The sequence below is a fragment of the Diadema setosum genome, chromosome 18, assembly GCF_964275005.1.
Source record: "Diadema setosum chromosome 18, eeDiaSeto1, whole genome shotgun sequence".
Lineage (NCBI taxonomy): Eukaryota > Metazoa > Echinodermata > Echinoidea > Diadematoida > Diadematidae > Diadema > Diadema setosum.
In genome coordinates, this window is record NC_092702.1 from 36,050,858 (window position 1) to 36,067,422 (window position 16,565).

General features: G+C 37.8%; 1 protein-coding gene across 1 annotated transcript in view; it reads left to right on the top strand.

Annotated features, from left to right (window-relative positions):
* Window positions 1–16,565, top strand: part of LOC140241327 (transcription factor COE1-like) — a 157,294-nt gene that overhangs the window by 2,345 nt on the left and 138,384 nt on the right. The window contains exons 2-3 of the mRNA XM_072321055.1: window positions 4,402–4,558; window positions 13,916–13,979. Of these exons, the coding sequence (XP_072177156.1) occupies window positions 4,402–4,558; window positions 13,916–13,979 (221 nt within the window). The remainder of the gene's footprint in view (window positions 1–4,401; window positions 4,559–13,915; window positions 13,980–16,565) is intronic.

Sequence of the window (16,565 nt, forward strand, 5' to 3'; positions counted from 1 at the left end):
AAATCACGTCAACAACAAAATGTTTGCTTAGAAATCAATAGTGTGCAGCTCGCATGGTCCGAAGAGCAAAAGGAGTAAAGTACCTTGGCCGTTATACTCGGAAATTCCTGAAATTAGCGAAGCTTAATTGCAACCCGATTGTCTCCCTTTGCCCAATACACTACGAAGAATCAGGGGGAAAAAAAGAAGCAGGCAACGTGTATACACTGTGAAGATTACATTCGCCTTTGTACACATCGATAGTCGGAGCAAGCCGTGCGTAGTAAGAGAACTCGACGTTCCCGTTAGTATAATTGCGTCTGGCCGGTCGGGTTATGTTGATAGACGCTAGAGTCAAGTACAAAATACATTAATGACTGTCCGATACGCAAGCGGATGCAAATAGCTGCTCACTTGCTGATGTCAAATCTTGCGCAGGGAGCGGCGATGGTATCTGTAGATAGCAAATAAACCTTGAGATGTAGGGACGGAGTCGGCATCCCTGGAGCCGCTTGAGCATAGTGAGAGCAACGGAGGGAAGAATTAAAAAGGTAAGGGAGAGTTGAAAATAAGCATTAGGGAAAGAGAGTGGTTTGACAACTAGGCAAGAACGAACGCTTGCTGCGTAGACTTTGTTAACTCAACGAAATTGAGCAAGAGTCGGGGAAAATCAGGAGCCATCCGGGGAAATATCAATCTTTTACCGCGATACTGTGTTATTTCCCCCGATAACGGGGTTATTTCACTTTCGTAGCGCGTCTTGGATCACGAGCAGACGATACTGACCGGTGTCTATTCATTCAACACCCATGTACTTCACGGTAATATTACAGAAATAAGCTTTATGATATATGTTGGATACTTGGTTTTATAAACATTTTTCATAAATACTTCAGTACTCTTCCTTCATGGCCATGCTGTGATCCCTACGTTGTCTGACACATTCTTTTTTTTTTGATGATTATATCATAACTTCATAAAAGTTATCAAACTCTTCAAATATTATTTTATAGTGCCCCATTATCTGATAGAAAAAATTTATTGTTTAATTGTTGATTTGGGATGCTGAAGCTGCTTTCATGTTAAGAACTTTACTTATGCTTTTCACCTTGTGATTTAAGTATACATCACATTCGTAGATATATAATATATGTGTGCCTGATCACAGGTAATGGAGATGGGAGTGACGCTGTGCGTCTTGCTGTAGGTGCCGCTTTGTTTCCTTTTGATGTAGGCCCACTTGTAAACGATGTAGACCTCTTTTGCGGCTTCGCATGGCCCTAATTTCCCCTTGCATATGACTGTTTTGGGATAAGAGTTCTTGCAAGAAGCCTGTAACCTAGATTTCTTTCTTCCTCTATTTACCTTTTTGTCGTTCTTCAAACTGCTGATATTTCGGTATTTGCAGGAGGCAAATTGGAGGACAATGCGATAAAATTTACTCGACATTTTACTGAAATGCCCCGGGTCCCTTCGCCCGTCTTTTCTCAAAATCGAATGCATGCGTCTACTTCACGGAACGGTAAACACAAACTGTTGTGTCACGTCACATATATATAGCGCACCTTTGTCGCGCGAAAGTGGGACTTCTTTTGTACGGTTCTCTTTTAAAGAAAATACCGACAAGAGAGGCAGAGGGTAAATGAGAGAAGGCGACACTAGAAAATAGTGAGTATTTCATTCAAGTTCATTAAAATCATGAACATCTACGACATGTTTCATTACGCATTGTTGACTTTAACGTTCGCTGAGCCATGTTTCAGTTTCAGCGGGTTTTAAGTAGTCAAGGCTCTTCTTGAAAAGAACCTTAAAAGTTTGGCGTTGCGATGCCGAGCAGAGGAGGGCACCATACTAACCCACGTATGCTTTTTGTATCGGCAGCAAAGCCATGACTGTAGAGGCGATGTCATGTCTGTATTGGGACGGCCGTACGGGCGCTGTGCTATGTTATTCCAACCAACTATCGCGCCGAAGCTCCCGGGGATTGCATGTCGATAGAACGCTCACTCCCACATCACTGGAAAATAACGGTGGTGGTACATTATTTTGTTTCGCGGGTGTCCACATTATGTTTTGCATCTCAAAATGAACACAAATCATGCGAACAATAACTGTTTGAGATTTTTAATACCTCCGAAAGACACCCAAGCACCATATATGGTTCTTTAGTACGTCAAAATGCTCAAATTTGATATGAGCAAGTACAAGTCTCTCTTTTTTTTTATCACTACTTCCATTCCTAACTGAATTTTATTTTTGCTTTGTGTCTTTGCAGCATAAGAGGAATAAAGTCAATTTTTATTTGTCACATCGTCAAACTCTTTGCGTTACTTACACGTATGCATACAAAACTCGGAAAAATAAAAAACCTTCGACCTGATGAGAGAAAAACTAAAATCATTCGTCTGATTCACACGTACAAACTTTTACGACAATTTTTTTACCCTGTGTCTTTACTGCAGCAATTATTGTGTTATTAAAGGATGAATTCCATGTCTTAATTCATATGTAACGACTTAAATCAAAGAAAAAGACACCGTACACTACCGTGCTGTTGTATGTATATAGTCATGGCGACATTTGATGTATGGAAGGCTATCATAGTTATTAATGAAATTCTTTTTCTTTTTCTTTTTTTGGTTATGGTCCATGTAAATTCGCAATACCTGTAACAGAAATGAAGGATAATCTGTTCTGCAGGAGAGATAAAACGGAAGAATTCAATACGTCATTACCAGTATATATCTGATGAAACGAAAATAAATCCCTATAGAAACACGTTATCGTCCTTTTCGCTCGCTATAGGCTCGAAACATCGTAAGGCTGGTGATATGGCAAATCGATTGTCTTTTCACCGTTGAAAATCGCTTGGGGTATATATAGAGTACCATTGCTTTCTGGGATAGGTATTGAACATTATTGACTAACGAACCAGAATTGGTTGTGCCATGAGATTTAGGTTAGAGTTCAAGGGAAGAAAGTAATCATGAAATGTCTTCCTTTTCTGCATCGAGAGTCCCTCAGTTTCCTATTCTATTGTCAATTGGCTTGACCCAAGTTTGTCAGTATGGAAAGCCATGTTATGGAAAGTGAGCTGAAGGATATTATGTGTCCCAGTGGCACAACCATCGGTAACGTGCTCTACCCAGTTGGGACCGTGTATTAATTTCTTAACTCATTAACCATGTTAACGGGCGACAGGCTTGATACGGACTCAAACACATTTTACACTGCTCACACACAGGGCACACACACGATCCAAATCCAATCACACACAAACCCATGTCCAACCACATAAACACACAACGCACGCACACACACACACTCACGTCGACAGGTACATACACATACGCATAAATAAACACTTGGGCCCACACGAATCATTTTCCGCCCTATGTATGTGCATGGGTAATGAAGGTACATCTCATACGATTAAAACCAAAAATCGATCTCATTAATATTCATGTGACTTTTGGAGATCGCTAATTTCTGGTCGGTGTTTAATAACGTCGCCTTGAATTACGTGAAGTGGGGCACTCTGTCTTAACCCAGGTAACGTCGTCAATTTGAAACAAGAATCTTATAGCGTCTGGAGATGTCAATAAGATAAAATGTTTTCGTCTCCCAGACATCGTTCTCTATCGATATGATGTACACGTGCAGACAAAAAAAAAAATGAAAAGGATCCAAAAACTCTTCTTCAGACTCAATTTAACGATTAGGCCTATTTGTTCCAAAAATGATATCTTTTTTTCGTGATTGATTAAAAAACTCGGTATGATAGCTGTCGCGTGGACAAAGAACATAAACAATGACGCTTAAAAACACGTGAACACTTACCTATTGTGCTTTCAGGGAAATGGCAGGATTTGATACGTAAGCACACAAAAGAAAATGTTGAACCTCTGTTTCTACAGTTTGAAAATTCTCGAAAATGGTCACATAATATATTCATCTGTGTTTGGTATTCAGGACTTTGAATATTCATCGTAATCTTCCGGCTGCCTAATGTATGTCCAGATTCAAATTCTACCCACATTTTTAATGATTGAAATCATCTGCATGCCTTGGTGTTCGAGGAGTATGATCTATACATAAATATTGAGCTTCACTGTCATCACTGCGTAAAGTTAGCATATCTTTCTCTTCATATATGCCGACAGCACTGAATTTATTACTAAAATATATGTGACAACAATTAAGGTACTATAATCTAAGATAACTACATGTAAATATAAACTGGAATGGGACTTTGTGTGTAGAGAAGGGAAAGTAAAAAAAGGGGAAGAGGGAATGTGTATTTAAAGTGTAATTGTGTATTCTTTTTTGAAAGTCTTTTTTTTTTTAGTATTTTATATGCGAAGAGAAATACATCGAAACGCATGATGACATTATAATGATTGTTATTGTTTTGCCGAACAGTTCATGCGGGATGGCGAGAGCTCACTTCGAGAAGCAGCCTCCAAGCAACCTGCGAAAGAGCAACTTCTTCCATTTCGTCATCGCGCTGTACGACCGCGCCGGACAACCCATCGAGGTCGAGAGGACGGCCTTCGTCGATTTCATCGAAAAAGACAGGGTGAGTACCTCCATCCATAGCAATGCCATCGCGGCTTGATCGAGAACAAAAGTGCAGTAACTACATTAGATGGAAACTACAATTTGTGTGATTTTTGCCATTGAGCTGTTTTATAAGACAAATCTTATCTGTATAAAGAAAGTTTTTGCATACAACTGTCTACTATTTCTTATAATTGGCCTTAGTTCTCTTGATAGTGCACTTTATTTGATAAGGCTTATAACAGAGAAGAAGGATGTCTATGCTAGTACGGTTTATTGTGATTTTTAAAGCTTCAATAGTCAAAACAGTCAGTGCTGTTTTCACAGACTTGTAAATTAGACACTGAACGTTACTGCTTATTTTTTCTTTCGTTCTAAGGTATTGTTTTGAGTTTCTTTGAGTCTAAGCTAATTCAGAATTACAAATGATAGTCTCCGAAATGCAACTGTGTAGATACAGTAGGCACTAATAACCATAATTTCTTCAGACGGTTAGCCCCATCTAAGTGTTACCGTCAGGGCATTGCCATGGGAACAGTTACAGTAGAGTCACGCAGAAGTAGAACGATAATAATAATAATAATAATAATGATAATAAAAATTGCTGTCGTGCACGTAGACAAAATAGAGAAAACGGAAACCAATGAAATCCTTACGTATGCACAAATAATCATTTTCATGATAATACCTAAGAGAGGGTAGCTATAAAAAATTGACGGGTTGTCTGTTGAGATATACGACAGTTCAATTTTAAGTGAAAAATGATGGCATTTAGTAAACAACCTGCTGTAGAGCGAATGGACCAGGTCAACTTTGGGCGGCGTATACGTAGATGATGTGTATGTCAGCTAGTCATTCCCGAACAGTCGCCCTTGAATGCTGATGAGAACTCTGCGTAAGCCGTTCCGCCATTGTTTCTAAATTGATTTCGGCAACATTACTTAGCGCAGCCCGGAGAAAAAAAAACCCAAACCAACAGTGTATGTGATTATCATTACCGCTTGCATTGGAGTGATTGCGCTCTAGATAGTCAACCCGTGCACATTGGTCTCACGTATTCCCTTCCGCTAACCAAGCTTTCAGCTGTTCGCCAGTATTATGTCAATTCAGAGAAACCAAGTACATAACGCTCGATGCCGCCTGACATTGAGTTGGGCAAAATGTCGGCAATGTTTGTCGCAAGATTGCCGAAATGCAATTTCTCCCTTAAATAAGTCCATCACAATAATCTTATTCTGAAACTCAATTCTAAAACTCTTTCAGATTTTTTTTTTTTTTTTAATTGGACATGAGAAATCATCCAGGAGACTATACCTCTTGTAGACAGAAAGGGCAATTTGTGTTATGGGTACATATTCAATTGTTTTGTAGTACACCTATAAAAGGTGCTATTTACTGTTTTTTTTTCTTTTAGGAGTACTTCATGTTCTGTGTTTAATGCTTCATGTGAAGATCGGATGGGAGTGAACAGATAAGACAAAAACACCAATTTAAAGAAGGAGAAATCAATCTGACGCGTTCTTCAAGTAATCCACTGTTTCCGTTTAAGAACAGGAAACAAACACATCAAAATCGACATTGTTTGATTGTTCAAATCCCCGTTTTACATGTAGGCCTATCAGTTTCGGATTGTATCAAGAATTCCAGGCTAAAACGGATATGGTCTTTCACAAAAATCTCCCTGATGTTATTCCAAGACAAGTAAAAAAAGTTCTTCGCATTGTAACCCTACCAGCTAATTACCATGCACCGACTGAAAAAGAAGAATATATATATATATATATATATATATATATATATATATATATATATAAATTAGCCTATAGTTTTATTTCAACGACTTAACCCTCATTATTCGCAAATGCTTTTTTTTTTCTAACTTGTTTATATCATGAGTTGTAATAATAAATGTATCTCTCGTAACCGGTGCCTTGTAGTGATTCTGTTGGCAGCGTATCCTTGCCTGTTTATGTTTGTAATACAGGTGTGTAGTTATTTTTCATCATGAACATCAACGGGCAGCCATACCTAAAGTTTCATATCAAGACAAGTTACCATAATAATAAGAATGGAGGTAATATTGTGATAATGATAATGATGATAATGCTTCTGCTACTTCTATTACCACTCCTGTTACTACTACTATTACTACTACTGCACTACTACTACTACTACTACTACTACTACTACTACTACTACTACTGCACTACTACTACTACTATACTACTTCTCCTACTTCTACTACTTCTACTACTACTCCTAGTATACTATTACCACTAGAACTAATACTACTTTTTATAATCATGATAACAATAATGATTTCCATTTCGATATGGATATGATAACAATATATCCACATGCTCCATCATCAAAATGTGTTCGAAATAAATGCGTTTTGAATAAATTGAGGTTCTTACTACCCATTTTGGTATCTGTCATGGTATCCGTAATTTTCTTTCTTTATAAACGTGGACACCACCGAGAATGTACATTGCTCGCTGTCAATATTAGAGCATAAAGTAAAGAAATCTAACGACATTTTTCTTTACCATTTTACGCTGTCTTCTTGAAATCACTGTTAAGGTGTAGAGAGGATATCCATTCCATAATCTTATGTTCAAGTTAACTCTAGTAAGTAAACAACAGATCAGTGATAGATGCATTTCAGTAGAACAAAATTAACAAAGAAAACAAACCCTAATATCACGTCAAGTGATCAAGTAACATCAATTACTATCTCATAATATGGAAATTAGACGATTAGATGACACGATAATGCCATAGCGTTAAAATCAATGATAATCTCCAGTGGACCTATACACAAATATTGGTAAAATTTCATTTCATTTATATAACTTAATATGAACTAATATGATATAATATTATATCTGGTATCCGACTTTGTAACGATAACATTCATAGAGGGTCGGGAGTCGTACTTTCTGAGTCACTGATAAACCAGCGTCTTCTATGAATTTTTCATAAAATAAATCCTGAGAGAGTAGTGAGGCAATGACGTCATCTCCTCGTCAGATTTGCCTAATATCATCACAATTTTCTTACAAAAACAGTCTGAAATTCCACAACTTTCATACTTGAATGCGACTTCGATGAAACCTTACATAGCTGTCCTGTCAACGAGTGTTATTTCCACCAACAGAAGGTGAAACAAAACACAAAGCAAACATTACTAGTACACAAATCATACTGTTTTATCAAGTTGTATGAAATGCATAATGCAGTGTTAATCACAAAGTATATAATGAGATATACATGTATGCGCAATTAAGTAGAGTAATCAAGGATAGCAATATATACTTAGTAAGGTTGACAGAAAAGTAATTATGGAAAAAAAGTGTTCCACTGAGAAGCAGGCCATGTAAAATGTTGATCACTCAATACGTAATATGTAAAGTTACACTGCGGTTCGATTATACCTTTTAAAATAAGAATTAACATAAACATTGAGTGACATTTCCCTTTCAAGGCGGATAATTATATTTTTCCGATTGCAATAATTTCAAGGTATTAAGCATTGTCCTTACTTATCTATTTTGTTGTAATACTAATTAGATTGTTCAGAGCTGTAGTTTTCTGCGTTTTGGGTTGTGTTATATTTTTGGTGCGAATACTTATAGGATTTTATTCATTATATAAAGATATCAATTTTTAAAAGCAAACAAGAATTCATTCATAGAAGAGAATTTCGTTTCGTTTCAGTAAGTTTTATTTCTCTACTTGTATAAAAAAAATCAGTGTGACAAAATCAAAAATGTTCACATGAAAAGATAAAGAGGAGTTCTCGTTACACGCATGTAATCACGTGAATAATATTATATATATATATATATATATATATATATATATATATACTATATTTCATGATACATATCTTAAATTCATCCATTGATATAAAGATATCGATTTGTTAAAGCATGGAGCTACACGCTCCATGGTTAAAGTAAGCAAGACTTCAGTCATGGAAGAAAATTTGCACTCTCCACCAATATACCTCCGTTTGGTACTACTTTTGTTAAAAGGTATTCAACCTAATTTTTATATCACTTTCGGGACATTCAACAAAAAATGTACTAAAAGCCTTGCTCATATAGCTTGAAATGATATATTACGTCAGTAATAGCATTGCTTTACCCAGTTTTAATGACGTAAAAATGGCATGTAAGGCTATTGATTCACTCTTTGACTTTCTGAAGAACGTCTCAAGTATTCAAAGAGGTGAGAATGGCATTTGATTAATGCTTTCTTATCAGATATTAAAAACTATACAGGATGGTGACCATTTTAAGCCAGAATTTGTTCGAAATGATATCATTGTATGTGACCTTAATTACCAAATACCTGTTTCTAACTACTATTCCGAAATGTGGCGGAAAGGTCTGACGGATGTGTAAAAATGGCGGCCTCCTTCTGCACAGGTTAGAACAGAATCAAGGGTGAAGATCAAGTCGCTGGACCCCAAATAGAGATGTTATGGATAAAGCCAATCTGACGAGATAAACTAATCTCATTCTAAACCCTTCGTCGAGGCAAATTTATAGACAGAGAGCGTTTGCTAGATCTGCTGTGTATTACACAGTATTGCCTGCTCAAATTTAGTCAGACCAGAGTAGTATTCACCTCATGAGGTTGGCGTTGGTCTCTTTGGGCTACAGCAATTTAGCATTATTTTCACGCAGTGTGATATGGCGGGATTAAGAGCTTGGCGGGGGTCGGTTGGATGGAGGGGTGGGGGAAATGTGTCTGTGTGTGTGTGGGGGGGGGGGGGCAAGTCGCATGCTCTCCTTTCCCACTCCAACAAGAACGTTTCCGGGGTCCTCAAACCAGGATGAGGACAATCTGCTATTCTTTACCCTTTAACCCTCTGCAGAGCCAGATATTTTGAAAACAGAATGCCATTCAAAAGGTTACGATGAGGAAAATTAGGGCTCTCTATAATGAATCCTTTCGGCAATTCGAATGCATGCACGGCTAAGCTGAAGTGAGAATCTTTTATTTCACACGCATGACTGATTGCAGCTAGTGAAATAAGATGATCAAACGTACACCTGCAGGCCCATGACTTTAAAAACATCTTTTTGTAACACAGGTGTATACAGGCCTCATAGCAGAGATTCTGAGACATGCAGTATCACTTTCGCCACCAGTCTGTTCTGACGTTTAAGTACAACGACATGACCGAAAGGTTGTATAGTGTGACACTATTGAGTGACACATGGCTTATTGCGTGGTATTTAATCCGTATTTGCTCATTTGCAACAGATTATGATTTTTTTAGACATATTATGTTACAAGTAATAATGCCCATTTTCACAGTTATAGACAAGATATATACACTTTATTATGCAACGTTTGTAATGATAGTGACTATAAATATAGGGCCTACACACAAATCATACTACGTTTACTTAGGGCCTACATGATATCTTCGGAAATAAAAAACAAACATGCACGTTTGTACGTAAAATTCAGAATTATGTAGCCATTTTCTGTTTTGTATTACACGCGCAAACACCCACCCACAGTAAATTTACATATTAACGCGTGTATTTGTGTGTGAACACACACAAATATAATGTGTGTATACACGAATATGTATGCGTGTGTGTACAAGCCATCGATGAGCGCTATAACAGTCACAATATGAGGTGTATAATGGACATGTCCCTGTGTAAAAAAAAAAACAAAAACAAAAACAAAAAACTCTGGCTGTCCGATGAAAATGGCCACTTCAGTGCGGTCCCTCAAGAAAATTATCGTTAAATTATGTGGGTTTGCTCGATTCAAGGCTTATTGTAATCATTGATATTCATGGTACCAACAGGAGGAAGCGAACAAAACGAATTATCACAAAATTTAGTTTGTCATCATGTTCTTGCTGTCATGATATAATGCTACTCTCCCAGTGTCAGAAGCATCGTCTTTTATTTGCCAAAGAGCCATTGCCATATAACTTGACTTTTTTTTCTTGATATGTAGGTCCTATAGGTAGAGACATAGGTTTATGACTTACATACACATACATTTCTGAGTCTCCAGTAATATTTTGGACACCTGAATACATCACATCAAAGAGAGAATCGTACTCACACATTGCACCAGTATACATGATCAAGGGCTATAAATATACAGCAGGGAGGAGAGGTGTTTTCTCTCACCTCCCTGTTTACATGCAGGTGATGTTTGTGTGTGTGTTTGTTTTTACAATCATTCTTTTCCTTTGTAAAAAGCGCCAGTAATTTTCATGATGATAATTTTTAGAAGGAATACGATCGACTAGTATATCATTCTCATCTTGTACCCACTGTCAGTGTCTTTACGTCACTGCATTGTTTGAAGGACTCTATTACCCTCTGTAATAAGGGAGTGAGTTACAATGGTCTCCTCAGACGTGCTAAAGCGGAGCGGGCGTTACCATTGCCACTTCCTGTATTCGCAGCAAAGCCAAGCCAACGCGAGATAACCATCTTACTCTTCTGTTCCAAATGCTGGTGTCAATATCACGACGAGCGATGTAGTCAATAATGACTTTGTAATGACAGTAATAATGACGATATCATAGCACAAATGATAATAACAACGATTGTGTTATCATCATGAAAATTAGTGTTCCACCGTTCACTCGCAGTCGATGTTGCTTTAGAATTTGTAAGAAAACAGACAGCGATATAGTAATTATATACTCTTCAATTTAATGATAATGAATTGCGTTATCTATTTTCATTGAGATCGTTAGCACAGTTAAATAAAACTGAAATCTGCCCCGAAAATAGTACTTAAGTGCTAAAGATAGCATGAAGGCACTAGATGTCTTAAATGTGGTAAATCTATTTATTCATTTATTTATATATTTATGTATCTATGCGTATCATGTAACCGTGTCACTGCATTCCGTACCAATGACGCTGTCCTATAGGAAATATCATCATCATTATATGAGAGAGTGAGAACAAAAAAAAAGAGGGTAAAAGAGAAGAAGAGAGAGGGAAAGAAAGAAAGATTGAAAGAGAGGGCTGGCATATATATATATATATATATATATATATATATATATATATATATATGTTTATATCATGTACAATAATTTGTGATTTGCATGTATATGATTATATGAATTCGATATTTTCCTTGTGCACTCTGTAAAAGGACAGTATACGTTCAACAAAGGCTAGCTTCAATGAATACATGACTATTTATCTTGTTCATACCTATATGCTATAGTGCAAGTGGGTGCAAGAATTATATTTTGCACCGAGAATTGAAATACATTGTACCTACAAACACGTTCCTTTTTAATGCTTTCCATTTGCATATGATCAAATCTACCTTCTGTGATGGCAATATTATAGGAAAACTTATAAACATCCTTCTGCCTCGATTAAAAGAAGTTTCGTCAATCCTCGGCCAATGAAATATACGAGCTTTTAATTACTTAAGGAGTAGAAATGCTGAAAGAAAATTCACGAGCACGTATCTGACTGTGCCTACATTTTCAAGTGTCATAATGTGTCTATGTACATTACAACAAGCGCACTATTATATTCACTTATGACAGTAATGGAAATTTCATATTATAAGCCTATATCAAAATTGTATCTATATGTTCTTAACTGTGAACAGTAGCATATCTTTGAAGGAAAAGTTGTTGAATATTGTAAGTAGTGATGTCTCTTTTGAATATGGTTTCGATTAGCCATGCGATGTACGAATACGCTATATACCCCGCCCTGCCCGACAAACGAAACGGCTTTGTCGAAATTTTCTGCTGTCATCTTGCATATGGTAGGTCCTATATCCTCTCGTTGATCACATTCACACGTTCAAAGATCGATACAGCCAAACATCAGGAATGTGTTGGTAATTCTAGAGCAGATTCTATTTACCTTCATTTCAGATTCTCACCTGTCGATAACAAGACCTTTTTGGTTCAGAAGGGGATATCAACAAATAAACAGTTGTCTAATTTTCCGTTTTGCTTAAGAGTTATTTCAATTACCACTTGAAGTCGTTTACCATTTATTGCTCGGAAGCACATTTTGTACGTCTACATCAGCGTGAGATGGGTCAAAGGTCATTCTTTGCCTATCAATAGCAAGTGAGCTGTGTATTATTGCAAAGGCTGTCTATAGACATGCAGGGATACCGCGTACTCCAACCCAGATCGATTCTGCCATCTTAACGCGTCACCTTACACACATTTTCCACGGATGCTCCGTCATTTTGGGGCGTTTTACTCTCTCAGCTGTCTGTGGCGCCCCTTTTTTTTACCTTTAAAATTATTACGCCCCAAAGAAAATAGTGGAAGAAAGGGGGCAATATTTAGCAGGAAGGAATGCCTTGAGCGATGGGGCTGATGTAATGTACCCTCTGTTTATGCCCGTGGGCAGCGGCGGCCAGACATGTCTTACTCTATAAACTTCACCGCTGGCGCGTCGGGGCGTTCGATCTTCCGCGCTCCGCTGGCGTGCGAGCACGCGATGGGCGGAATTATGGTTGTGTTTCTGCGTAACGATTCTATTAGGTTTGCGTGCGATGTTGGCCCCGTAGGCTAGGCAGCTACATGGCAGCTGAAGGGACAAAATCGCAGTAATTTATCGATAGAAATATCCGTCACCGTTTCCTCACACGCCAAATGAAATAATCTGAACTTTTCTGAAGCGTTTTGAAAATGAGAGTGTTCCGATCAATGCACTATCACAATTTGAAGTGTGCCCCCTAGGCAGTTAGGAGTACCGAGTGTGGTATTGGAGAAATGTCTAGTGCAGAGCACAAAAACAGTCACATTTTGTTGTGATATCTCTGCAAATCTTCCCTATGCCTTCAAGTGTTTAAGTCTGAACATTTCCTTTCACTGATTGCGTTGTACAGTAGATATTTTCAAAGCTTGTATGATGAGACTTACGAATTGTAATGTGTGGATCTCCAATTAAAATTCATCGACAATGATAAAGACATGTCGTTCCTTGAATTCTCTCCTCTCTCTATACGCACTTTTTATGTAATATATTATAGGAAGACTTTGACTGCAAAACGAGTTATCTCCATTCTTGGTAATTTTTAGATGTATGCGATTAAACGTGCCAAAATTCAAAGGAAATGCTCAGAAAATATTGCATATTTTTAACCATAGCTTCAAGAATATTCCTTGTTATGCAATAAGAGAGGTATTAATTGGAAGGTTTTGTTTTGCTCTAATTATGAACTTGCTTTGAATGTTTGAAAATGTCACTTAACACATTTTTCGATAAAACTCTTCATAGATTGCAGGTGTGTTATATGCATAGAAATACTTAAATGTGTCTTTATTCATGTACCCTATTTATGATTTTTGCTCTCTTTGCTTTTGTCTTTCTTTCAGGAACCGGATAATAGCAAGACCAATAACGGCATCCATTACCGGATACAACTCTTATATCACAATGGTAAGTCGTAACCATGGTAACAAACACCTTGACACCTGTTCTTTCTGTGTCATTCAATTCCGTACATTGCCCCTACTAATCAACAACTGACGTTTTCACTCAGTGTTTTATTGGTCTCACTGTGCAAGGTTTATTAGCTGCCAAAGAACTGCGTGCTTTCACAGCCGTACTTACATTACTGGTAGTACCTGCTTGTTGTGTTCCTTCTTTTCTCCTCTCCTTCTTCATCATCACCATTATTATCATAATTGTCTTCTTCTCACTTTTTCATTTTTCTTGTCATTTTTCCTTTTCTTCTCAATGCATTTCTTCTTCAGCTCCTTCTTAATTTTCCTTCGTCTCCTATCCCTATATTCTTCCTTAAGCTCTCCTTTCTTCTTCATCATCATCATCATCATCATCATCATCATCATCATCTTCTTCTTCTTCTTCTTTTGCTCCTCCTTCGCCTCCGCATCATTTTAAAGAGAAGGACAAACTGCTGGAGGAAAAGCGAACAGATCGAAAGCGCGTGAATGATGAGATTAAGGAGTGTGTGATAACGCCACTCCGTGGTTGAACCCTATAGTACACCCAGTCACCACGCGATTATCTCGCCTTTGATTTCTGAACGCGACACTGTGAGAGCGCCATACCAACCATCTAACCCTGTCCTCTTCTCCCCTTTTTTACGTCTTCGAAATCATTCACCTCTTCGCGCACCGATTAAGGCTATGCACTCCGCGATTAGAAGGCTCACGAACCATCGTCGACAGAAAAAAAAGGAGGGAGAGAAAACGGATGAAGAATACGAGGTTGTGAGGACGATTTTGTGGCTGCCCTGACAATCCAATAAAACCCCGGGCAGCTCGGCACGGCTTATGATTCAATTTGGTGGAGAAAAGAGTCTTTGGGAGCGCGGACTTCGAAACAAGATTAGCGCGCCGCACCGTTGATATTCTAGATGTCTGGACATGCATGCATCGGCTGAATGCGCAAATTGGAGAATGCCATTGCCCTTATCACAATTTTCTCATTCGTCTTTATCTGTTTTTTCTTCTTTTTCCTTAGCGGACGAAGATTCTTGAGCATGTGTGCGTACGTGTGTGTATATCATTCACTCTTCGTGTTATTATTTGGATGAGAAAATCGGAACCCAGAGAATTTTATTCTTCTTTCGTTATCATCATTCATTTATATTGACATGGATCTTCTCACCTGCGTATTATGTAATGAGCAAACTCTAAATGCGTTTATAGTTGACATGTTTCTGAATAAATGAATGGGAAAGAAAAACAAAACTAATGCATTTCCTCAATATATGATCATAATTCTTAAAGCGATCTCGAATACTGTGATACTAGTAAGCGGGTAAAGTCACTAATTTGATTCAAAATGAAACACAGAAAAATGTCCACAGAAAATGTCCCTTACACATCACATCAGCTTGGAATAATATCTATAATATTTCATCTTGGACGTGTGTGCGAAGTCCAATCTGTTCCGTTGTCAACCAGCGTCATTACGCAATGCACTAATTCATACAATTAAATAGGAGACGTTAGTGACGGTGTGTACTAATCTATACGGACAGAGCAATACTAATCAATGTTTAATGAAACGGGGGTCTTGTTTTGGGCAGGGAGCCATCGAGAACATGACGAAGAACACAGAGACAATCGCACGCTTCCTCCCAACAAAACAAGGACGTACTGACTAGGTAACGTGCGGGCAACGATATCATGCTTTTAAAAAATCCATGACAAATGATAATGTACATAATGACTCAACAGACAGTGGTCGTTGGCTGTTTTCATTTTTCTCTTATTGTTATTAATCTGGCTTCATTGTTATTGACATTGTCCATAGGGATGCTTTGCATAATTCTTATGTTCGATGGTTTGAAATGACAAAAATATAATATTTTTTTCTGTACAATATCTGTGATTATACAGGGTTATAATGCTAAGAGTAAAGTTCTCCAAGGCAGCCAACCTTCATTGCACTGTGTTGACTTAACAGAGTTGTGAGGTTGTTGGAAACCACACTGTTGGACCAGCACGCACACTTTTCTATACAGTTTAAACGTCGCGTTCAATTTACATAGCGGTTCACATTGTAAAGCGTTCTGGCCCTCTCAACTCGTCAAAATGTAAACGAGTTATTCATAATTCTGCTCTCTTTCGCCATGTTTTATTGGTTTAGCCGAGAAAACCGAGCCATTGTTGGTTTGTTGAGGCAAGACGGAAAAAAAGAAGCATTTTACCATAATTACAGAGAAATCTGAGTATAGGCGAATAGTTTTATTTGAGAGCGCCGTAGTCCCATTCAAATGTTTGCGCGTCGGGTCTAGTATGTCCCAGATCTTATAAAAGGGATTGAGTGGAGTAACGCCTGCAAGCATATCAGTGTGAATAAGTGAGCAAGCACTCCGCAAATTAAAAGTGCAAGTCGTTGAGTCTTTGATTAAACTTTACAGCGTCTGATTTCGTTAAAGTGGCCTTTTTGTCCACCCGAGCTAGACAATTCTTCGAGACCTCATGAATGATAGAGCAACATCAGGGCACACATGAGGGCCTACTCTTATTTTCACGATCAAGGACATAA